At 39.2% G+C, this 24,776-nt stretch overlaps 2 protein-coding genes across 5 annotated transcripts in view; one reads left to right on the forward strand and one right to left on the reverse strand.

Moving 5' to 3' along the window:
* CTNNA2 (catenin alpha 2) overlaps positions 1–24,776 on the forward strand; it is an 818,238-nt gene that overhangs the window by 596,943 nt on the left and 196,519 nt on the right. The window lies entirely within an intron of this gene.
* LRRTM1 (leucine rich repeat transmembrane neuronal 1) lies at positions 363–3,054 on the reverse strand. Its single transcript, XM_030563915.1, has one exon. The coding sequence runs from the start codon at positions 2,246–2,248 to the stop codon at positions 683–685; it is 1,566 nt and encodes a 521-aa protein (XP_030419775.1). The 5' UTR covers positions 2,249–3,054; the 3' UTR covers positions 363–682.

Here is a 24,776-nt window from a genome sequence, read left to right on the forward strand (position 1 = left end):
TAGTACAACTTAGAAGTCAGCTATCTTGAAAAATCTTCAGAAATATTTCCTAGGGGCAGGTTAGAACTTTAGCCTTTCCAAGATGACTCAGCTCCTTCTTTTAGTGATATACTGTTACAGGTAGCACATTAAGAAAAATATATTTGCTATGCCATGCTTTTTTTTTTCAGTAACATGGTGTATGTGGGTGTGTAATAATTACACTGTGAAGCCATCTGCTAAATTTCAATCTTTCAATTTTATGTGGCTTCCTTGCTGCTAGATTTTCATTTCAACACTTGTACGTGAAGAGAAAAAAGGTTAAACTGTTGTATTTTGCATACAGGTAACAATTCATGTAGTATACACCAGTCTGCAAAAACTGTAAATGCTATTTTTTTTATTTTAAACATTTTTGTAGTTTACAAAAAAAAATCAGTCAATTATTGGTATCTTTTTACACTCTCAGATTCCTGAATATTGTCAGATCTTCAAAGGGAATATTATCATATGAAATGTTAGGACTGACTGTCCTGAAGATTTTAAGACACAATAAAGCTAACATATCAAGTCTTTTAGACAGATCCTCTTACAATTTCAGCAAAGAAGTGCATCAAAAATCATCAGAAAAGCACAGTAAACCCCCATCCAACTGTCTGCCCATTGTTATTTGGTTGCACACTGTTTAAATTCCCACAGAAAATCACACCTCACATTCCCTTGCTGGCTGCTGGTGACAGGAACAAGATCCATATTCATTAATGATCACCAGGGCTCCTTCAATGTGGTTGGGTTTGTAATCAACGTAATACTCCTGGGCTGACATGGCAGCCATTTGATGCATGGTTTGTTTCTGCTTCTGCTTTCTGCGCTGTGTCACAAAGCACTGTCTGAGTTGCCTTAGGCTGGCTGGAAAACACTTCCAGGAGACATACAACACTAAAACCACGATGAGGAAAGAGAAAATCAGTGCCATGGTCCCTGTCACCACCTTGTGAATCTGAACAGCATTCTCAGTGTTTTCACTGGGGATAGTTACGGTTATGGCATTTGTTGTTCTTTCTCCGTCAGTATCCTGCACCTCATATATTATTGTGGCAGGGCTATAAGTGAACATTTGGTCGCTGTTGTTTGTTACTGCTGATAGCATGTTAACACTTGTTGGGTCTTCTGCATCTTCGCATAAGTGAAAAGCATACACTGCATCTAAAACATCCTCCCCCTGTGCATATTCAGGGGTGGCACAGAGCAGATTGCTGTCATAGCGACCCTTAAAGTTACTTAGCCAGGAGGCCAAGGCGCAAACATTACGGCTACAATCCCAGATGTTTGCAGAAAGGCTGATGCTAGTGAGTGATTTCCAGGAGTTGAGGATTCTTGGATCAATGTAGGTTAGTTGGTTGGAATCCAGCTGCAGTGATTGGAGGTGAGGTACGCTTTCGAAAACATGAGGTTCAATGTATTCAATCTCGTTGCCAGAGAGATCCATTTTTTCCAATTTCCATATCCAGTCCAAGGAATTGACTACAATTGTGACTTTATTCCTTCGTAGGCAGAGAGAATACAGTGAAATAAGCCTTGGAAAATGAGCTAAATTCACCTTCACCAAATCATTGTGCTCGAGGTGTAGTTCAGTGAGTTTAAACAAGCCTGCAAAAGAGTTTCGAGCCAGGCTTTTCAACTGATTATATCCTATGTCTAGAAACTTCAGGCTGCGACAGTCCTGAAAAATTCTCACTGGCACAAACTTGATGGCGTTTGACCGCATGTGCAAAGTTGTTAGTTTTCTCAGCCCATGAAACAGATCTGGTTCCAACGACTGCAGGTTATTGTATGATAAATCCACACTACGCAAGTTTGGCATAGGTCGGAAAGTAGTATTGGGCAGTTGAGTGATTTTGTTGGAACTCAGAGTGAGTTCTTTAACTCTCCGCAATTTTTGAAAGGCATTCCCCTCCACTGAGCAAATGTGATTGTGATCCAGATAGAGCCACGTGAGCTGCATTAACCCTGTGAACTGTCCATCATGCAGCTCTGAAAGGCTGTTGTACCGCAGAGACAAGCCCATCATGCCCGACAGGTTGCGAGGCATCTCTGTAAGATTCAATGACTCACAGTACAAAAGCCTGCCCTCACACCGACATAGCTGCGGACACCCACTATTCACGGCTGGAAGCATTTTTAAAAAGACACCCAGTGTACACAATATCAACCCTGGGGGCTTCCACAGCAACCAGTTTAAACAGAGACCAATGAGAAGGAAATCCATTAGCAAGAATGTTTCCAAATATGCTTGAGAATGTCCATTGAAATCTTTTCAAGTTCTACATCATATTTTATTTCTGGGCAAAAAAAAAAAAAAAAAAAAAGACAGGCAAATATTTCACTTTACAGCATGCAGAAGCTGTGCAGCATTAAAGTTCACAGACATTCACAGGTAAAAGGATGTTGATTTTGTTCATGTTAGATGCTGCAGCAAAGAAAAAAAAATCTTTCTTCATGAAAGAATTTAATTAAAAAGTGTCTTACCCACCCTTTTCCAGAGAGTGACAACCTCCATTCAGTTGCTTCCTTTGTGTTTGGACTAATTATATGCAGAACTAAAAAAGACCCCTCTGTGCTACAAATTCAGTCCCTTTCAATGTTGTGCAAAGCTGGCAGGCTCACAATGTCTTATTTTGCTTCTGCTCAAAGAGCTAAAGGGATGTCCAGCTAGCTTTTTAGCTGACTTCTAGGACTTGCAAGTTTCAGAACTATCTGCATGAGCTTGATCTTCTCTTTCTCTCTCTCTCTCTGTCCTTTTCTCTGCAGTTAATACTGTGACGTTGTGAAAAAAACTCCAAACTCTTTACTAACGACTCCACAGGATTTGACAGTCTCTTTAATGTCCATCATTTGAAACGACCATTGACCGACACAACCTTTACTCCACAGAGACAGATTACAATTCACTCACTGACCGGCTAAGGATAGCTTTATTTCCCATTCTTTGTTCGCTTTGCTTGTTAGGTGATGCTTAGAGCAGAGAGAGACAGCAAGAATCCCTTCCCTTCAGCTGAGCAGTATGTTGCTAAAGCATGCAGAGGCACCTAGTGCTCACTGAGTGTCGTAAGCTGCTCATGATTGTACGCCTGCACTCAGACATGGGCAGATTGAAAAGGGGTGGGCAGAAAACCAACATTTTAGTGAGCCAGGAAAGTAATATATGTTCTTTGATGAAATGGAAAATACTTTAAGCCTATCTCTCCATTACTCAAACACACACACACAAAAATCATCAGCAGGAGCCTGATATTTCTAAGTAAGAAGCTATAGAAGTAGATTTTTTTCTTCCCCCCCCCCCCCTTTTTGTTTAAACTCGCCTGAATTCATAAGGCACACAGGGATTAGTTGGGGGGGGAGGATTGTGTGTGTTTGTTTCTTGTTTTGAGAAGGAGTATATAAAATGTGATTTTTGGATTTTTTTTCTTTCTTTTCTTTTTTCTTTCAAGACAAACGTTTGAATTTTATAGTCATTTGTTGGGAATATGTTTTTATTCTGATACCCTCACCAAGGCATGTTTGGGAATTCTGCGCGATCTTTCTCACAGAAAGGCACTAAGGGCTCTGCAAATTGTAATGTCTGGATTCATATGTTTTAATTACATTTGGTCTTTTACCATCCTGTATATTTTTAATGTGGTCAGCACATGGTTTTCCTAATGGCGCTTTTTTTTTTTTGCAGTGTATGCATGCTACGGCACACAGAACTATTATTCATGCAGCATAATGAATGCTGTGCTTTCTCAATGAGATCAACATGCAGGTTGTCCCTTTAGTGTGTTTGTGGTGGGGAGAGGGGATTTGGAACCCAATTAGATTACATTTTCCCATTTGTGCTGCCCTTTGTTCCATGGACTAACAAATCATTCCATACTAATTTTCATTCATCATTATATATAGAAAAGACTGCTGTTGATAAGCTATCTCTGTAATCTTTAGACTGAGAAATATGCAATAGTATTGTCAGGGAGATATTGGCCATCCTTTTCCATTATGAAATACCATCAGAACTGAATCCGCTGACAAATGCTATTGGAACTGACAACTCAGGGTTCACTGCATTCCTTTAAGGAAGTTTGACATGAAAACACATTTCATGCAAAGAAAGTGCTGTTCTCTTATTTAAGTCACCATTGATTATTAGGTGGGTGTGTAAAGTTAGATTAGCTTTGAGTTTGGCTACAATATTGACCAAAACAGTTTTTCAGGGTTTTGATAAATCAGTACAAGATCCTGGTTCTACTAAATGTATTTGATCATGATTGGCTGCTTTGAGCATGTGCTGGTACAGCTCAGGAAACACCATAATTAGATACAGCAGAAGTTCTCTTCCAAGGGAAGTCACAGAAAACTTAATGCCAAAAATATTTTCAGGAATTCAAACATGAATATGTGAGAGAATCATTTCAAACACATTTGTTCAAAACATCCTTCAAAAATAGGTTAAAGTTCTTTGATTGCAGTCTCAGAACTTGGAATCGAGAATTCTTTATCCTCCTAATTCAATGTATTTATGCCCTTCTACTGTACATATCCATTATTTTTCAAAAAGGGTGGTTGGGCACATACCAGAATATGAAACTTTTGTAGTATTTAGACTTCTCACATGGATGGAAAATTGACCGTGTTCCTCCTCCCACTCGTGTTCCTTATTCACAGCTCAGGAAGTCCTGCAGTGGCAACTACAGCTTGTTCCTGTCCAGTAGTAGCAATGCATATCAGCTTCTCTTTCCCAGTACACAAAAACATTGGGGAAAGAGATGAAAGAACATGGGGAGAGACTAAGGGAAGCAGACAAGGAAAGGAAAGGGAGGTTGTAAATTCCTGTCCATGCCAGGGCATATTCAGGATTCCAGTTCTGAGTACTTGATGAAGTCAGAGTAGAGGCTGAAGCATTGGGCCTGTATGGAGATTGCACAAACCCCGCAATGTTTTAGGACTGGAATCCCATGAGGAGCTTAACACTCCCTGCCACTGAACAGGTCAGGGGCAACTCTGCAAAGAGAACTTCCCTTATCCCTTCAAGAGAGGTTGGCAGACCCTATATTTCTAATGATGATACCAACTACTTAAATAGCATAAAGGAGCACTAGGCAGCTGCAAATCATCAGAAAAGAACGCTCTAGTGGGCATTACATTTCTAAATCTGACCCCTTCTCCACTGGTGTAGGAGGAAGAGAGATTTGTGTGAAGGTGCTGCCCTGCTCCAATTCACCGATCTTGCATGGGCATAGGATCTATTAAGGCTCCCATGCCAGTGGCATAAATTAGATCTTACTGCAGCTGATGTAAGTAGTGACAAAGTGAAGGGGGCCAGAATCAGCTCTGGTGCAGAGCAAAGCTCTGTTGCAGGAGAGAATGTGCTCCTATCTCTAAAAGGCTTTTGTACAAAGAAACCAGGTCATTCTAAGAATGGCAGAGCTCAGTATGTCTAGCTAGAGCCATTGAAGCAATGGGTTGACTAAATCCAAGAAGTATGGAATATGGGTTCGAACAAAAATGAAACTGAGTGAATGTGTCTTGGTTCTACAGTGTCTTTGGTAAACTTGTCAGTCATAGAGTGGCTAAACATTTTAAAATATACCTTTTACTGCAATAAAAACAGAAATCTGCTTTCAACCTAATTGTTTTTCAAATGACTTAATTTCCGCTGTCAAAGCTGTTATCACTGCCAACTTGTTAAGTTTACACATTTTCTACAGTTTAAAACCCTATGGCAAATTTGTATAAATTAAAAGGCTTAAATCAGTTGTATAAAATGCAGCTATTGTAAGTTGTTTTCAGAAGTTTAAGCTAAGTATATATGTATTTAAAGGAGACTGATTAAATCAGTGTAGGTTACAGAAGATAAATATGCAGCTTTAGAAAAAGGTTAGCTGATAAACTATATATTGAAATCATCACACAAATGATATTTGCTGGTATTCCAGTGCAATGATTCGCAAAATTGTTCACGATGTCAAAGTAAGTGGTAAAGTCATCTTTCTTTAATTTGTTTAGTCTACTTCCATTTGATATTCTCTTCATATTCATGTTATTTGTTCATTTAACAAATTAACACATTAATTAGTTCCAATTGTACTTCATATATATTCATTTCTGGTATTGTACACTATAATTGTTATTTATGCCCAAACATTTATTAGGTCCAAATCTGTGCTTCACTATACTGATTTCTACTGAGTTATACAGGAAATCAGAATAGATGATCACAATGGTCCCTACAAGACCTGAAAAATATGAATCTATGACTTCAGTAGAGTTCCACCAGTGTAAATAAATGCAGAATTTGGCTCCTAATCTCTGTGTATGTATTCTCTTTATTTTATTAACAATCAAATGTGTAAATTCAAAAATGTGCAAGATCCCACTAAGCAGAGTGTAAAATAATTGCGTTTATGCCATGCACCAAGAATGCCAAAAATGTGCTTCTTGGCTGCTTTTGGTATTTTCTAAGTTATTTCTAAGGAATGGGAATCTGATTAGTGATTTTAATTTCCCTTTGTGGCTAGGAATGGATAAACTCAAACCTTGATCTTTACACTGTAGTCTTTAATTTTCAAGTGCAGTGAACCGTGGCATTTTTATAAAGGAAACATTTAAAGAAAGAAAAGGAAAGGAAAAGAAAAGACGTGACTTCAAGGGTAGCAAATTAAATCTGTTATTGCTCTGATATTTACATCTTGGACACTCCTGGCATTTAGCTCACGGTCCCTCCCAAATAGTGTTTAGAATATCAGTTGATAAGGAGTGGATGAGCTATGTAAAATGGTATTTTTAGTGGGCACACAAACTTTGCAATATACAAGTTTTTTGAATCAAAATGACTCTGACCATTCAAGGTGTTGAAGTAATAAGTAAAAGATAGCTATCTCTGCTGCCTTACTGTCAGTACAGAATAGACACCTCGGGTATGTTACGATCGTTAAGAAATAGATATTCTTATGTAAATCAGCCTATTGATTTTGACAATGTGATAAATACACTTTTATCTCTTCATTCAGATACTTGGTTGCCATCGTCAGCCATAACAGTTACCCATGTGAACCTCTGTAAAGTCAGTCATGGAGTCAATCGACACGCAAAATTGTCAGTGTATCTTTTAAAGAAAATATATCAATAGTGAGACAATGTCTCTTGCATCCACTTATTATTACTGTAAAATTCCCATAAGCTAAAGAGTTACTGACTCTCTCCCTGAATATCTGTGAAATTGCAGCATGGCTATCTGGCTGCACAATGGAAATATGTAACCAGTCATGTTGGTTGTGAATGTCCTAATGTCAACTTTTGTCTACACTGAGAAAATTGAGTTGTGTTAACTAACAAGTTTTAATGAATACACACATTGTTAAAGACCACATAGCACATAGTTAGGCACAGATAGTTGTGTTTCAAACAATTAAGCTGGTTGTAAACAACTCCTAGTTCATATACATCTAGACTAGAATTTTGGTCTTGTAACTTGAGTTAACTGCATTTCAATTAAATCTAGTTAACTAACACCTTCCGAAATGCTAATCTAGATACGCCACAAACATTTATTCCAAGACCTTCCAAAGCATTTCTGGAGGTGTTACTCAACTAGAGTTAATTGATTTTCAGTTAACTGGTGTTAAAATGGGACCACACACCAGCCTAGACATACCCCAGGGGTCACCGTTTCCACTTAAGGTTAGTCATGACTAGGTAACACATTTCAAAATATAACTGTCTTTGTCAATACTACATACTAAATGGTCTTTAAAACATATTCATTGAAGTGTGTTAATTGACACATCTTGTAACCCAACTCATTTTCCCAGCATAGAGAAAACCTAACGCTCTGTTTCATTGGAAAGAGACACAATTCTACATTGAGATAGCTAATTTGAGATAGTGATTGCAATGTAAAATCCTACTTGAGATAAGGCACAGGTAATTTTTACCTTGAAGTAGCAAGTCAAAATCAACCCTTTACCCTGCCACCAGGGGTTTAACTTTGACTAGCTAGCTTAAAGGAAAAAATACCTGTGCCTTGTCTCAACTAGGATTTTCATTGAGATAGCTGTCTTGATGTCAAAGACTCACCTTTGTTGCAGTGAAGACAAAGCCTGTCTGCCAAAAAACACTACTCAGACCAGTAAGGTACAGGAAACCATAGAAAAAAAGTTCTTAAATAAGTTTTCTGAAGCTTGGGTGAACAAATTAAAAGCTGTTCCTGGCAGCCTTACTGAGGAGTCATTTTACAAATGGATAAACTGTTCTTGGAAAATCTTCACAGTGCATTAGGCACAAATCTGTTCTCCATAGTATTAGGAAAACAGTCCTTCTCAAGTCACTTCTTTTGCTCCTTTCCAAATATATTTGTCATGAGCAATCAGAAAATCAAAACAAAAACAACAAAAAAATCCCACCCAGAGTCGATATTTGTTTTCTCATAACCTTCTTGCAGGAATATAGTATAGTTCCCACTATACCATTGCTATGGAGTATGCACTGCCCCTGTTAGTTAAGGAGTTTGAGACTAAATTAATTTCAAGGCATCCAATATTTTGGCACTGACAATATTAGCACAAATAGGCTAGGTTGGTGCAAGTTTTTTCTACCTGAGCCAATGAACAAATCAGTTCTTGGAATAAAGTCTCTAGCTGTGCTTTCTTCAGTCAGAACAGGTATTATTGCAAGTGTGTGAGTAAGGCATTACAGTTAAGCAATATGTTTCCAGATAATTTTATTGGAATGTTTTATAGTCTGAAATGTTCTCTGAGCTCCTAGAAATCCTACAGTCTCTAAACAATACAGCCTGGCCTAGATAGTTATGGGGATAGATGATGATCAATATCTCACAACCCCTATAGAGAACATACAAACAGATCTTTGGCAGACTAAATCATGTCCAGGATATCTGTGCCTTTTTGCATATTTTGGCTGTTTAGAAGGGCAATATTTTTATGCTACCATCCTTCTGCTCTGACAATATACAGAGGCTGAAAGGAGAAAATTTACAAAATTACCATTATCAGAATATAGACCTCCTTTTGAAATCTTTTTTTTTTTTCATGTAATCCATTTCACTGGAAGATTATAGGAAGATTTCATCTTTTCATATATAGTAGAAAAAATATAAAATACAAAAATATAAATACTGATGATCATATTAAATAGAGTTAATTCTGATAATGGTGGTAAACTAGAGAAACTGAAGTATTGCTATAATTTATATTGCTACAATGTCTAGAAATACCAGTCATGGACCAAGATCCTATGATGTTGGGCACTGAAAAAACACATAACACAAAGATGGTCCCTGTCCTAACAAGTGTACAATCTGACCTTTCTTTAAATTATTGCCAATAATTAATAGACATTACTGAGCAATTTTGTGTGTGTGTGTGTAAAGAGATTTGGGTTTTTTCTTTGTATTTTAAAGAAAGCTATCTTTGTTCTTTAACAGACTAATTTAAAGTCAATGAGAAGCTTTGGATCACGCCTCTACAAATCTTTTTATGTTTTCATATTCCTGTGCTAAGGGCCTTACAAAACTGAGAGCAAAAAAAGACATGATAGAATCAAAGTTTTTTACTGATCACTTATTGTCTTAAAACAAATTCTTTGAAACTTATAGTGAATTCTATAAACAGATGCAAAGTCACTTGAGAAGTTGACCTTGGGCTCAGGGGCATCTAATATACTTAGCAGTCCTAACTAGTGAGTGTTTCTATTCACTGATGCAATTCTGAGTCTTTAATTTTGATAATCTCTGCTCTAAGATGAATATCATAGAGTTTATTAGGACCCATTCCATATTTTGTGCAAAATTAGTGCAAGACTTCATAGTAAAACTGCATTGTCCTCTCTAAAGGAAAGTGACACAAGGGAAAACCTGTTTTTTCAGGACATAGGGCCTTTCTGTGTCTGTTAAGAATTCTAAAGAACTATTTTTAAAGAACACTTGGCTCACTTTGTACTCTTTTTGTAGTGCAAATACTTATAATCTGGCAAGAGAGTGCTCAATTTCTTTTTCAGATTTGGTATGGAGCCAAGCTTGTATTAGTTAGAGCTTCTGAATCAAAATCAGTGGTCAGTATCTGTGAAATGCCCAATAGCTCAAAATGTATTGTAGATTTTTTAACATTATTTAGAGTTTTTTTGTCTATGAACAATGTCTTTATGTGTATAAATGCATTCTGCATGTTATATATGAGTGTGACTACAGACTGTGGAAAAATAATAATAATTTTTCATGATTATGTCAGTAAAGTTCCAAATAATGTGATCCTATGACAATGGTAGATCCTAGGTATGTGGGAAATAATTGGTGTGAAACTACAAACACTTCATATGTGCCCCTTATTGAGTTTGCAGTGTATCTCTGCCACTCCAGACCCAGTGAACGGGGATCCATCTCCCACTGTACACTGCCCCAAGCAGCTCCTTTTCTCCTAGCCACTTTGGCTCAGGACAGTGGCAACAGAGAAACAACTCCCAGGAGTTTGCCAGCCTGATATTTCAGCAGCTCACATCATAGTCTATGCTGCTTAATTGCCAGTTCATGAGAGATTCTTCAGATTGACTAAAACCCCCACCCTCTTTCTAAGGCCCTAAATTTGGGATGGGATCCACCTGGGGAGTAGGAAGATGAGGGACAAAAAGTGATTAAGGAAACTAATTTGCCATTGGAAATATGCCATCTGAGGACAGAAGTGTAGCTAGAATGGCAGATGGGCATAGTTTTTATACTTATATGTAATAACTAAAAATGGCTTAGTGAAGGAGCATTTGAGGATAGTTTAAAAAAAATTATAAAAGTAATCATGCATGCCCCATTATCATCCTGCTCATTCTTTGTGTATGTTGTGTGCCTGTCCTCCTCCTCTTCATATGTCTTGTCTTTTTTTAAGATTGTCGTCTCTTTAGGACATGTACTGTTTCCTTTGTTTCTGTTTTGATACAGTGACGAGCATAAGTGAGCCCCAATTCTGACTGAGGCCTTTGTGATGTGGTTCAATACAAATAATAATAATACACAAAACTGGGATACTTCATGCAAACATTTTTGGGCCAGCATAAAGTTATTTGAAGTTGCTCATGAAATTTGTTTCATGCCACATGGAAAGATTTGTCACGTGGTATTTCTTCAGATTGTTATATTAGCTGAGCCTAGCTTGTGTGCTGAAGCCATGTTCACTTGTTCTCACAGTTTTATTGAGCATTGGAGGAGATATGCTGCCAAAACATGTTAAAGGTGTCATCTTTCAAAAATACCAGAGAGAGTTAGAAGGCCATTTCTGCCCCCAAGAAAATAACTCCAGGAAAGGTAATTAGGGTTTATCAAATGGAAGATCTGTAACAGGGTTTGTTGCATAGGGATGGTGGTCCGTGGGTCGTGGTGAAGACCCCTGCAGGATTCAATGAGCAGGCAGACTTTTGGATACGTAACTGAAACAAGCTCAGTTCTCAACATTTGGAGTTCTCTTTTGCCATTTTTTTTTGGAGGGAGGGTATGGTTTAATAATATTAAAACTGGTTTACAATATAATTTTATATGTAGCTCTGGGTGTTATTACTGGGAATTACATTTTTCGTTTGTTTTTGTTATTACCCTTGTAACCTTGAGGAAGGACAATAATTATTTGAAGTGGAAAGGACAACACTGTGTCAGTATGGGAGTCATAGTTCAGCAGGGGAAACTTAGAAGGTATGCAGTTTCCATATTCCTTGTTGGTTTGAGCAGGGCCGGTGCAAGGATATTTTGTGCGCTAAGCAAAACTTCCACCTTGCAGCCCCACCCCCACGTCTCGCCCCTGAGAATCGCTTATTATAAACTTTCAAAAACGAATACTGCTTAATGTGGCATTGTTCATTAGAATTAATACACATTGGCTTGAAAATGTATTAATTTCATTATTTAGTCTACATATTTAATGAAAATAAATAAATAACCTGACAGGATGTGGGGCTGGCTGGCTTTGGGCATGGGGGTGCGGCAGGGGTTGGATGGAGACAGGGGAGTGCAGGGCTGGCTGGCTTTGGGCATGGGGGTGTGGCAGGGGTTGGATGGAGACAGGGGAGTGTGGGGCTGGCTGGCTTCGGGCAGGGGAGTGCTGCAGGAGCTGGCTGGTGTCGGGAGTGTGGGGCTAGCTGCAGGCAGGACAGGGGGTGTGGGGCTGGCTGGGGGGAGGTCAGAGGGTTGGTGATGCCCCAGGCCTCTGGCGGGGGGCAGAAGTGGTGGGGGCAGGCTTCCGTGTGGGGAGCGGGGCTGGCTTTGAGGGGGGAACCACCCCCTAGCACTCCCTGGTGGCACGGCTTGGGCTGGATCTCGGCACTTCCCCCCCCACCAGTGAGCACAGCCTCACCCTGCTGCAGAGCTCAGGGGAGCGGGGCTGAGCAGGGGCGGAGCCCTGGGGCAGAGCCAGAGCAGCAGGGAGCAGCGCAGCACCCCCAGAGGCCAGAGGAGGAATGACATCACATCCCGGCCATCTGGGGCTGATCAAAGCTGCGGTACCCCCTCGCACAGTGGCAGGAAGAGGGTTACACGTTTAGCCGGTGCTGTGTGAACATCTCAGACATTTTGGGCAGTGCTTTCTGGTGCCCACAAATCTTGGCACCCTAGGTGGACGTCTAGTTTGTCTAGTGGTTGCACCGGCCCTGGGTTTGAGTCCAAATCTGAACCATCTTAACTTGCTCTATGTCTAGCTTTTATGTAGCTGAGGAAGAATTGGAATTAGTGTGCACATTTTTCATTCTGGGTTCTCATTAATTTTATTTGAGGTATTAATTGTCTGGTCTGTTGCTGATATTTGCTTTTGCTTCTGAAGTATCTGTGAAAGTACCTCATTTTAGAGGTGGCCAATTTATATTATGCCGTTCCTGTATAATCATATTTTATTGCATGTTCATCTACTATGAGTGAATCCTGCGATTGTCAGTGTGCAGGTCACAGCCCACTGAGGTCATATCCTTTGAGTACAAATTAAAAATGAGGAGAGGGAATGCTAGTTAGGTACCGGGGTGGGATTCTATCTAATTCAGCTCTGCCACTATTGCTTCTCAAGTGCAGCCTCTGAACTGGTGATTTCCTCTCTTGTTGGAACATGAGAATGGGCTGCTGGGCCGATTACAGACTTTTTAGGTATTCATACTACTTTGGTTTCTATGCACAAGACCAGACAGATGAACAAGTAGCCCTTCCACTATTTGTGCATTTAGCATAACATCACAAATCCTGTTCCATACTCAAAGTGGGGTATCTGAATACCTTGGACAATCTCTTCCTCCTATATTCTCCCATCAGTTACACCTACAACCTCTTCTCCTCCTCCATCACAAAAATAAACCCTGATTGCAGGATACTGTTATCCTGCTTAAGAAATATTGAAGAGGTGAAAAGAAATGTTCTGTCACGATTTAAATCTTCCCTCAAGGTCTGTAGCCAGAAGGTAGTGATGGGCATGTCATCCTGTGCCATCGGAGGGTACTTGTGAAGTAACACAAGGGTCAATCATCTCTCCTGGCCTCTTCCCTATCTTCATGCAGCCCCTGGAAGAATTTCTGAGACTCCATGGATTCAAATGCCAGGAGTATCTAGTATGCAATTCTATTTATCCTTCGCATCATACTTTAACAGAAGTCCCATTGGCCAATACCTTCAAATAGATGAGGAGCTGGCTGAAGATGAACCCAAGCAGACAGAAGTCAGGATACAAGGCAACAGTAATCACTTTGAAGAACTTGCTGCCAGTATGTTATCACCTCCAATGAAGGACATTTGTCCCAAAATCACCAGGGTAGTTGCAGTCTAGGTGTCCTTTTAGATGCTTTCGTGACACTGGTTTCTCACGTAACACCAGTCACAAAAAAGCATGTTCCACAAACTGCAGTTATCAAGGAGACTCTGCCTATTGCTTTCCAGTGGTGAACTGGCATTGGCATTTTCAAATGTCTTTTGGAAAATTATAATGGAATATACCTCATCTAGACAACATCAGCCTGGTGAAAGCTGAAACTGATGTAAAAAGCATCAGGTCACCTCCTCAGCAACCTGGGGACAAAAACTCCATCACTCTTTATGTTGTTTGCTCCACTAACTCCTTATTGAACATCAGGGCAAGTTTCAGGTTTCACAGTAAAATTTCCAAAAGTGTCTTAGGCTCCTAAATTTTTTTAAAATGGGATTTAGGTTTCTGAAGTGCTTAAATCCAATTGACTTTCAATAGGGCTCAGGCACCTTAGTTACTTTGGAAAATGTTACCTTTTGTCCTCATTTTAAAGGACCTCTTAGGTGTTTTTTTAAAAAAAACTTTTGCGTGATTCAGTGAAAAATAATAAATTGTTCTTAAATTTCACCAAAAATGATTTTTTGTAAGGACATAACCACTTGGATTAGAATGGAGAAATTTTTCACACATAAATAAAAATCGCACTTTGTTTCTGGATTGCTCTAATAAATAGGCATATTCTGGCAAAATTTGCCACTCGCGGATTGACTAGGTCTTCACTCATCTAGTCAAAACCTGTTAGGACAATTATTAAATTTCTCTCCAGTTATGCGATATGTATGTATCTTTTCATCTGTAACCCCCCATAACACAAGCCTGACGCCAGATGTACAGTACTTTCCCTCTCAACCTGTGTATATTTCATTTCAAACATTTACTTTAAATCTGTTCTTATAAAAAAATAATAATAATTGGAGCTATACCAATCTCCTAGAACTGGAAGGGACCTTGAGAAGTCATTGATTTCAGCCCCCTGCCTTCACTAGCAGGACCAAGTACTGATTTTTGCCCTAGATCCTTAAGTGGTCCCCTCAAGGACTGACCTCACAATCCTGGGTTTAGCAGGCCAATGCTCAAACCACTGAGCTGTCCATCCTCTCTCCACATATCCCAGATTTCTGTTTTTACAGAAATAGTGTATATATCCAGAAGAGTTAAAAAAAGTTATTAGATTTATAAAATCCCAAAAGCCAAATCCTAAAATCTTTTACTCAGTCCTTAGTCTGACAAAACTGCCAGTGATGTCAATTGTTGGATTGATTCCAAACTTGGTGGATGAAAGAAATTGACGGTGTCCCTTTAAAAAACCCTGTTCTTTATTGATCAGCTTTTGCCATTTTGCCTACAAACTGGGGTAAAAAATAAATTGGTTACTTTTAGGCAGGGCTGGTTCTAGGCACCAGCAAAACAAGCAGGTGCTTGGGCTGCACATTTACAGAGGGCATCATTTTAGCCATCCTTTTTTTTTAACTCACTTCTTCCCCTCTCACAACCCTGAAGAAGCAGAGCCATGGAGCAGCTGGGAATCCAGCATGGGAGCTGAGAACCCATGGGACCCTGGGAGCTGTAGTTCCTTGCCTAGTTCCCTGCCTATACAGCCAGCCCTGGAGCAGGGAAAGAACTACATTTCCCAGCAATCCCTTGGCAGCTATCAACGGGAAAGGGAGGGGTAGGGAATGAAGTAGCTGAGCCATGCTGCAAGTCAAAAGGTGTGGCACTGTGAATGAGGAACAAGTGTGCCCAAGGAGTAGAAGGCTTTGCCCCAGATACCCCTTCAGAAGACTTCCCCAGACTGCATCGGGGATACTGGCGTGACCTCACCTTGCAGCCGACAAAGAAGGAATTGAGTGGACGAAATGAACAGTGCACCTCTATCTGAAGCCTAGTAAGGGAGGTACGTGGATCCCACTAGAACTTAAAATGAAAAGTAAGGGAGAGGAGGCTCTGCTAGGGGACTTCAGCAGCTTTAGATACAGTACTAGGCATGTAGGAGGATTTCCACTTCTGAGCCACAGAAGCAGAAATTGACTTTTCCTTTCCAGATTTAGCTAATATTCAGAAAGGGAATCTAGCACCTGCCTTCCAGATTTGAACACCCTCAAAATTCAGGAGTGCCCAAGTTCAATTTGGGCAGCTGTTACTTCATTTCTCCCAAATCAAATATACTGATCCACTGTAACTTGCTGTAGAAAAAGTAGGATAGGAAATGAAGAAGCAAGAAATGCTTCCAGTGGTTTTTAGGACTAGAATTGCTATTTCAACAGATATTGCCCTTTTAAAGTTTTATTTGTTTAAAAGGAAGAGAGTGATATTGCATTGGCAAATTCCCCATAGAAACAAAGAGTGGAACAAAAGAATAATAAAGGCATCTCCACTTTTCCTCATTTATGTAGGACAGTCTTATGATATGCATCCAGATATCCTCCAATCACACAAGCTGAAAACTCTTCCACTTCACTGCAGCTCTGTAACCATATGGGAAACAATCCTGTCTGTGTTGTATGCACATCCAAAATTCCTGCTGAATGACCCACCCTGGGAGTGAGTTACCAGTGACCCATGACCCAGGGCTAGGACAGCAGGAGGGTGCAGGTTGGGGTGAGAGCCCAGGGCTGGGGCAGCAGAGGAGTGCGGGTAGAGAGAGGGCACTGGTGGGGGGGGGGGGAAAGGAGGGAGCCCAGTGCTGGGGCGGCAGGGGGTGCAGGGTGGGGAGCCCAGCCTGGGCTGGGGAGCAGCCAACATTTTTTTTTGCTTGGGGTGGCAAAAAATTTAGAGCTGGCCCTGCTTCTAGGCTCTGTTGGAGAAATACATCATTTTTCATCATGTCTGATGACTTGCTTGCAGTACTTGCTTTACTTAAAGCTGCAGTTAAAGATCACCTCCCAGTCAAACGAAAAATGTGATAAAAATGTGACTTGGAACTATTCAGAACATTTTCTATGGCCCTTTGGGATTAATTCCATTGATTGTACAATCTGACGTTTTACAGAGAAATAATCCTTTGTGTATGAGCTCCATTAATCATAATCACAAAGTTCACGTCAGAGACTTCAGTCCAGTCACTTAATATAAAGGATTTAATAACAGACTAAAGAATATGTTCACTAAATGTTAAAGAACAAATTTACTTGTTAAAAAAATTCCAAGAAATGCAAATGTCATTCAGCCATGGTCTTTTTTTTTTTTGAGAGGTGCGATGCAGTGTGTCAGTGCTCTTGCTGATTGTTAGCGTCTGTCCCATTGAATTGCTAGGATGTAGCTGTAACGGACATCATGCCTCCTCCTAGTTTGGTGTAATTTCCCCTGCAGCATTTGTGCCTCTTTTAGATATGCTAACCAGAAATTCAGAGACAGCCAGAATGTGAACTGAAGCACTTGTTCTGTACTTCTTGCATTCCTTACTGAACTGGTGATTACAGGTGTTCTGATCTACTTGGGAAAGATCTATTTTGTCTCGGGAACGATTTGGTATATTAAGTGTTTTTACTGAAGAGCTTATGTGTGTTCTGCTGTCTGTTAGAGGAGTCATCTGAGAAACATCATTTCTGCTATAGATCTTATTCAAATAAAAAAGCTTTTTTGGCATATGATTACAGCTGCACAGATGAATATTGAGTAACTGTGTTCAATAGTAACACAAATATAAAAAAAAATTGCTGTTTTGTCTTTAGATGTTTCCTTAGCTAGGGATATTTCATAAAGTTCTCTTCTTGTAGGCCAAAGAATAATGGTGAAAAATAACAAAATATAACAATGATTAGGTATTCATATTTTAAGAGTGGATCACTGCTTTCATTATAGCTTCTGGTATTTTTATTTTTGTGAAGCTTGAATAGGGGAATAGGCATGTGCTGCTATGAAGTACTAAGAATAATCTTTTATAAGACATGGATAAAAAAGTTAAGCAAATATGATGGTTTTAGTATAGCCTCATGTATTTTCTGAATTGCTGAAAAATTGTCATTGAAAAATAATATCCCTTTATTTATATATATTTTTTGATAATTGTGTGGCTGGCAATACTTGGATTTATTTTGACTAATTATTTCATGATAGGATTTTTATACTTGTCAGTTGTCATTCTTTATACACTCCAGTAGATGGCAACTCCAGTCTTCTTGTCATTTAATCTCTACTCAGACTAGAAATATTTTGTTCTTTCCCCTCCACCCACCACATCTCATCTATATAAGGCTATTGGTTATATAGAAACGTGATTCAATTCCATTTTTATTGGAATCACCCACTACTGTCTGATTTTAGACCAACCAGTTAAAAACAACTCCCCTCCCCAGACACATGGCTAGTAACCCCAGAATCACAAACTACACAATGATTCCTCAGCCACAATAATAAAATTGAAAAAAAAAAAGTCAAGAGATTGCATAAAAAGGACTAGTGCTGGAAAATTTCATGTGAATTACATTAATTGACTGATTGCAAACATAACATATTATTTTCTTTATATGTGATGATTTCACTGTAACACACACAGCACATATTTTCCCTTGTTTTATGTTAGTCTATTAATTTTCTCTGTGTATAGAAAATGCTTGATTAAACCTAGTGAAAAGGTACACATTAAATTAAAAGGTACCCATTAAATTTAAATATCAAAATGACTGTTCTCATGAAAATCTTATCACAATGGGCCAGACCCTGATCTGAGTTACATTAGAGTAGATTCAGATTCATTTGGATGCCTTGAATGGAACAACTCTGGATTTACAGCAGTATAACAGAGACCAGAAGCTGGCCTAATGTCCCTCTTCTGCTGTCAAAATTGCTGGATCTAACCTACCTTCTTTGCTTTTATTATTGTTTCCCTGAGCTGTGTCACTGAAGTATTAACATAGAGAAGTGAGGGTTTTTTCCCTCAATTTCACCCCATGGAATTTCATGATTCTTACCTACTTGTCTGTGGAATTTGCAAAAATAAAGACCACCACCACTCTATGAATTAATTCCAGTCAGAAAATGAGCACACACAAAAATTGTGATCGCTTTGTCTGGGATGGAAACTAATGATCATAACGATCAGACAAAGGATTCTCTCTCTGTCACTGTGTATCCAGACCACAGTTTAATTTTCAAACCCCTTCCTCTGCCGAACAGGCTTTTATTTGGTAATTAATGATAGACAAGGGGCAATTCAGTCATCATTTATGAAATATTGTGCTAACCTCAAAAGAACACAGGCTGCTCATCTGTTTATTGTTATTTACCTACAACAATGGTGGATAGTATCCAGTTATTTTACAAGACACCTTCAAACAACAGTCTAGCCTGTAGCTTGCTTGGTGTAATATACCACCTACATATTATGGTGATAAATATTTTAATTGTTTTAAATAAACTACAAAAAATTTACTATGAATATTAATACTTAAAGCCGTTTTTAGATATATGCACTTTATGCTGGTTTAGTAAGATCATTAGTTATCAGTTGAGTTTTGCTTACTATGTGGACATTTTTACTTTACCAAAACGTTATTAAAATAAATTATACTCATACAGGATAAGCAGAACATTTGATCAATTTAAGCCTGACTTTTACATAATAAATTAGTGAGCAAGGTAATAAAAGCTCTTTTGGATCTTGGTTTCATCTCTGGAAAGAATCCCAAGAACTTTAGAAAATTGACATTAGGGTTATATTCAGGTCCTGGGTCTATTGCAGATAAGTGGTTTGTTTCTCATTTAGTGCCACAGAAAGTACTCCACCAGAGTCTTTATTAAAACTTTGCTTAAGGCTAGCATTTTCCCTCAGGTCAGTAATGAGTTCAGAGGCATGGATGTAGAAGCTTGATTTGTTCTAGCTAGGATAGTGAATGATGTCTCATTGGTGCCCCCAGGCTAGTATTTCAAATTTTCCACAAGGTACTTCAGCAAAAATTCTACTTCCGTATTGAAAAGACCATGTGCACCTAGTAGCAAATGCAGAGTGTACAATTTAAGATCTTTTCTTTTATGCCGTTGTATTTTTCTACACTACGAGCCCATTGAGTTGCCACACACAAATGAAGATTGCATTTTCGATAGGTAATCTTAAGATTTCATGCACCAATGAAGAAGTTTTACCATTACAGTATTTTCAGTTAAAACGCACAGCACAAAACAAAACAAGTTCAGATTTCTTCTGTGGCACTCATAGTGCTAATAGCCTTTAAAAGAGTACAGCCCATTTTTGATGGCTTTAGCATGCAAGTGCTATTCACTTCTGCAAACCCTTACTCATAATTAGTCTCACTATTCTGGGGAAGCCAGTATTGCTACTTACATGAGTGCTCACATGAGTAAACTTTTGTACAATACGGGCTTTCTTTAAGCTGTAAAATCACCTAAACTTCATCTTTTTTTGCATAAGAAAAAGCCAGTTCAAAATAAAGTACTGTACTATGAGAACATTATTAATCCAATTGAGATTCTGGGTTTATGATCATTAGTGTGAATTGCTGGCCCTTCTGTTACAAATCGTTGTTTTAAAAAAAATTGTTTTCACAGTTTACAAAATATAGCTGTATAAAAGCAGCAAAGAGTCCTGTGGCACCTTATAGACTAACAGACGGATTGAAGCATGAGCTTTTGTGGGTGAGTACCCACTTCATCTTGAATACCCACGAAAGCTCATGCTCCAATACATCTGTTAGTCTATAAGGTGCCACAGGACTCTTTGCTGCTTTTACAGATCCAGACTAACACAGCTACCCCTTTGAGCTGTATAAAAGATAACTATGTCTTTTATTTATGTGTTTTTCTAAAATTAAATATGCTTTGGAAGGCAAAGGGTATGTGCCATAAATATATGTCCAGTATAGAGTAACGTATGGAATTTTGGTTGTGATTGTGACTAGCAGAAGCCAAAAGTTTCACTACATTTCCAGGACAACTCACACGCATGCAGGGTTTCGGATTCCCGTCCTAGTCTTTCTTGCTGTCTGGATTCTCACTAAGTCCCATCCTTCTGAAGCAACAAATGCAAAACTACCTAAAAGGTGCCACTAAAATCTGAAGCAAGCCGTGAGCGTTATAAGGCATGTTGCAGTTTATTGCATATTTGACACGTCTAATATGGTAGCTCCTAGGTAATATAAATAACTATATTTACATTTTCCTTGCACAGTGAAATCTGCTTTAAGACCATTTTCACTTTCATACTGATCAGCTGTGTTTATTTATAAGATTCTTATCACCATGGTGTCCACCATATGCCACATTCCCGACTCCATTCTAGAGCAGACTTTCCAGTTATTTCTTTATAGGACATAGACTAGGTCAACAAAGCAACTATGCCAGATTGATAAAACTGTATTCATTCACTTGCACAGGATGTGTGTGTCTCTGTGTGTGTGTGTACACACTTATGAAAGACATCATTGTTTTTTATCATTGACTTCATCATGGCAGAGGTGGTGAGTAAATTCTTGTGCCAACACTTGTAAATTTTCAGGAACATTTCTCAGGATCTATACATTTCACTTTAAATAAGAAAAAATCAAGCGTCATATGAAATTACGCAGTTCAGATTGTTTAACCCAAATACCAGTGTGCATAATCAGGAAACAAGATACATAAACATAGAATTTTGGACCCATTTCTTATATCCTATATTTAACTTCTACAAACAAAATCCAGCAATGTTGTCACTTGATCAATATGTAATGGATCAGTTGTTGCATATACTATGTCCTCTCCATTTGTTTTTTCAATCATGGTGATCTAATACAGTAAAATGCTATAATAGGGCTTAATTTATTTTAGGCAGTCAGTTGCAAAGAGATTAGAGTAGGATGTGGAGAGAGAGCTCAGATCATTTGAGTGTTTAAAGTAAAATATTAAGGTTCAAGGTGTTTAAAGTAAAATGTGTAGGCTAAGATTTCCAAAGCTGCCTAGGTGATTTCATCTCACAGAGCCCATTCATTGCAACTTTGCGGTGGGGCACAGTTAGGAAGATAGGAATGCTGTAATGAGAATAGAAAGAACAGTTAAATTCATTCCTCATATGACATCTTTTCTCCCCAAAACGTTTTCAGGGAAGACAAGAAACCCTAAAATTAAATAGAAATATCCACAGAGGCTTAGAAGGGAGAAGACATGGAATGCCTTCCATCCTTACAAGAGCTCTGATCCCATGGATGTGTGGTTCTGTTTTTTGCCATCAAAGTTGCCAAAGAGTCCTTCCCTCTGAAGCCCCAAGATACGAAATATTCACTTAAATGGGCAAATCGCCCCGGCACAAAGACCCTTGTACTAAATTACATATTACCTTCGCTTTAGAATGTTGTTGCATATTACAACAAAAAATATTAGCCATGTTCCGTGTGTCAAGGAAAAGGACACACGTGTCTGTTCACATATAGCCCCAAAGACCTTGAGAGAGGAAATAACACATTCACACGATCTCCCTGTGTGATAGACATAGCACTGGGATATCTGATTTACCTGAATAATGTGTCAAAGATTATGTCGTCAGACAGTTACACACATGGAAAGGCTCAAAAGTGTAAATTATTTCACTGAAGGTCTGGAATAAACTATGTCCAATAAACTCACCTCCAGACCTGCCTGTTCTTAGATGGTAGCAACCCACAGTCACCACTTGTTGATAATTGCTTTAACACATATGCAGAATGCTTTCCAATTAGGGGACAGTACTTTGGGGAATTAATCTGCCATAGCAGAGGAAAAGCCTTTGTTATTTACTCAGGTAGATTACAGTAGACACTGTTTAGTATTTATATGTGGGTATATTTCTTCCCAGTACACATCTTTCCTCATGTTTTCAAAAGTCCCTCACAAAAATGACAAATACATCTCTCTCCTTTTTGTAAGTTTTCTTCTATTTCAGTAAGAATGAGGCTCATGGGGAATGTCAAATATCATTTCTTTCCATTTAGCTAGAGTGATCAGATGTCCCGTTTTTAAAGGGACAGTCCCATTTTTTGGGGGACTTTTTCTTATACAGGCACCTATTACTCCCCCCACACCCTGTCCCGTTTTTTCACAATTGCTATCTGGTCACCCTGCATTTAGCTAACACCTCTTCATACATCTCTGTCTGTTTTAAGTACTTGTATGGCCCCTCATGACCACAGTATCTGAGCATTTTGCAATCTTTTAGTATTATTTATCCTTACAACGCCACTGTGAGATAGAGAAGTGCTGTTATCCCCATTGTACAGATGGAGCACAGAGAGACTAAATAACAAGCCCAGGGTCTGATAGGAAATCTGTGGCGGAGCAGGGAATTGAACCAGTGCTTCCTAAGAAGCACATTAACCACTGGACCATCCTTCCTCTCATGTAGTGTATGAAATACACAGCTGTACAGTTTCTCCCCAGTACAATAATGCATGTCTTTGTCATGACCTAAGATATCCCCACTGAGAGGAGAGGCAGAGGCAACCCAATATAATGAAAATAACCTTAAATATTAAACTTTATAAAGTAAAACAAGAAATTTGGCAGGAACAATAATATAAATAATATATAAAGTAACATCAAATGGTTGGTTAGCAGAATAATAAACTGTGAATTACGATCACAATAAAACGTTGTTGTTTTTTTCCAACTACATGCTGTGTCACCCTAAGAGAAAATCTACTTTTTCTCTACCTGGCTGCAAAGTCCAGTTTCATCCAAGTTTCTCCTCTCTCCTCTTGCTTTGATACTGTGATAACCACACATCTCCACCTGTGAATGACAGCTCCTCACTCGGAGAGCCACCCATTCTGCAGGTTACCAAAATGTATTCTCTCTGTCAGTGTCCCAACGGTCAACCTTGCCAGGCAAACATTCTGTGCCCCTCGCAGCCAGTCTCCTTGCACCCAGCTCGTCATGGTCCAGCTTCCTCTAACATGTCTTCTTCTGGCCAAACTCCTTTTCACCGAGGCACAGTCTCTTTTCACCTCCTTTTTCTCTAAATGCCATCCAACTTCCCTTTTGGGCAGATTCTGAGCACCTCTCATTGGCTGTCTCATTCCCTAGAACAGCATTCAAGGCTGCTGCACCATGTCCTAGTGCCAGACAAGCGATATTTGAGGAGCCAGTACATAATGTTCACTGGGGCCCCATCTGCTTCCTCTCTCACCCCAGTTACAGATGTTTTTTGGGGATGTACTGGGTCCCAGGCTCAGGGCAACTGTCAGTCCCATGCATCTTCAGTGACTTTGGTTGACAATTTATATACTTCAACTGGTAGACTCAATCACCGAGAAAGTGGCAGCTTGTCCTAGACTTTGCTGCCAAGGTTTTGTTTTTATTTCAGATTCCTTCAACTGTAATCTGCATCTTTGGAGGAGGCGATTGTACTATATGTTCTATTCCTCTACTGCTTTCAGTACTAAGCACACACCAGAGCCTCATTCCTTCAGGGCTGGTCTATTCTGCAATTAGACACCCGCAGCTGGTCCATGCCAGCTGACTCAGGTGCATGGAACTCAGGCTAAGGCTGTTTAATTGTGGTGTAGATATTCAGGTGGCGGTGTAGTTGTTCAAACATCTGTACGGCAGTTAAACAGCCCCTTAGTCCAAGCCCCGGGAGCCGGAGTCAGCTTCAATGGGCCAACTGTGGGTTTTTAATGGCAGTGTAGACATACCCTTAGGCCTTACTGGCAGCTCACTGGACTTGAAATGACAGTTGTGATATGTTCTAGGGATAGCCTCTCACCATGTGGCTCTAAAACAGCATGGCCAATTTTAGGACTCTGCCTGGGGCTCTTGTGATGTCAGCAACTTGGAATCAATATACAAATATGTTGACTGGACATTCTGAGGTTTGGTTTGTTCTGCTCAATTAACCTCAGTCTAGGACTATGAAGGAGATTTTTGAACAGCTTTTCTAGGTCAGAGGAATTAAGGGGTTGAACCAGAGGTCCTGCAAGAAAACCGTAGAACCAGCTAAACATGGGGAGAAAGCTTAAAGTGAGGTTTATGCATTGTTATGAGTCACCAATAAATCCAAAACTTGGGAAGCAATTAAGTTTTGATTTTATA

The sequence above is a fragment of the Gopherus evgoodei genome, chromosome 5 (assembly GCF_007399415.2).
Source record: "Gopherus evgoodei ecotype Sinaloan lineage chromosome 5, rGopEvg1_v1.p, whole genome shotgun sequence".
Classification (NCBI taxonomy): Eukaryota; Metazoa; Chordata; order Testudines; family Testudinidae; genus Gopherus; species Gopherus evgoodei.

Coding starts and splice junctions, on each gene's coding strand:
- LRRTM1 (XM_030563915.1), bottom strand. CDS start 2,248: ATGGATTTCCTTCTCATTGGTCTCTGTTTAAACTGGTTGCTGTGGAAG.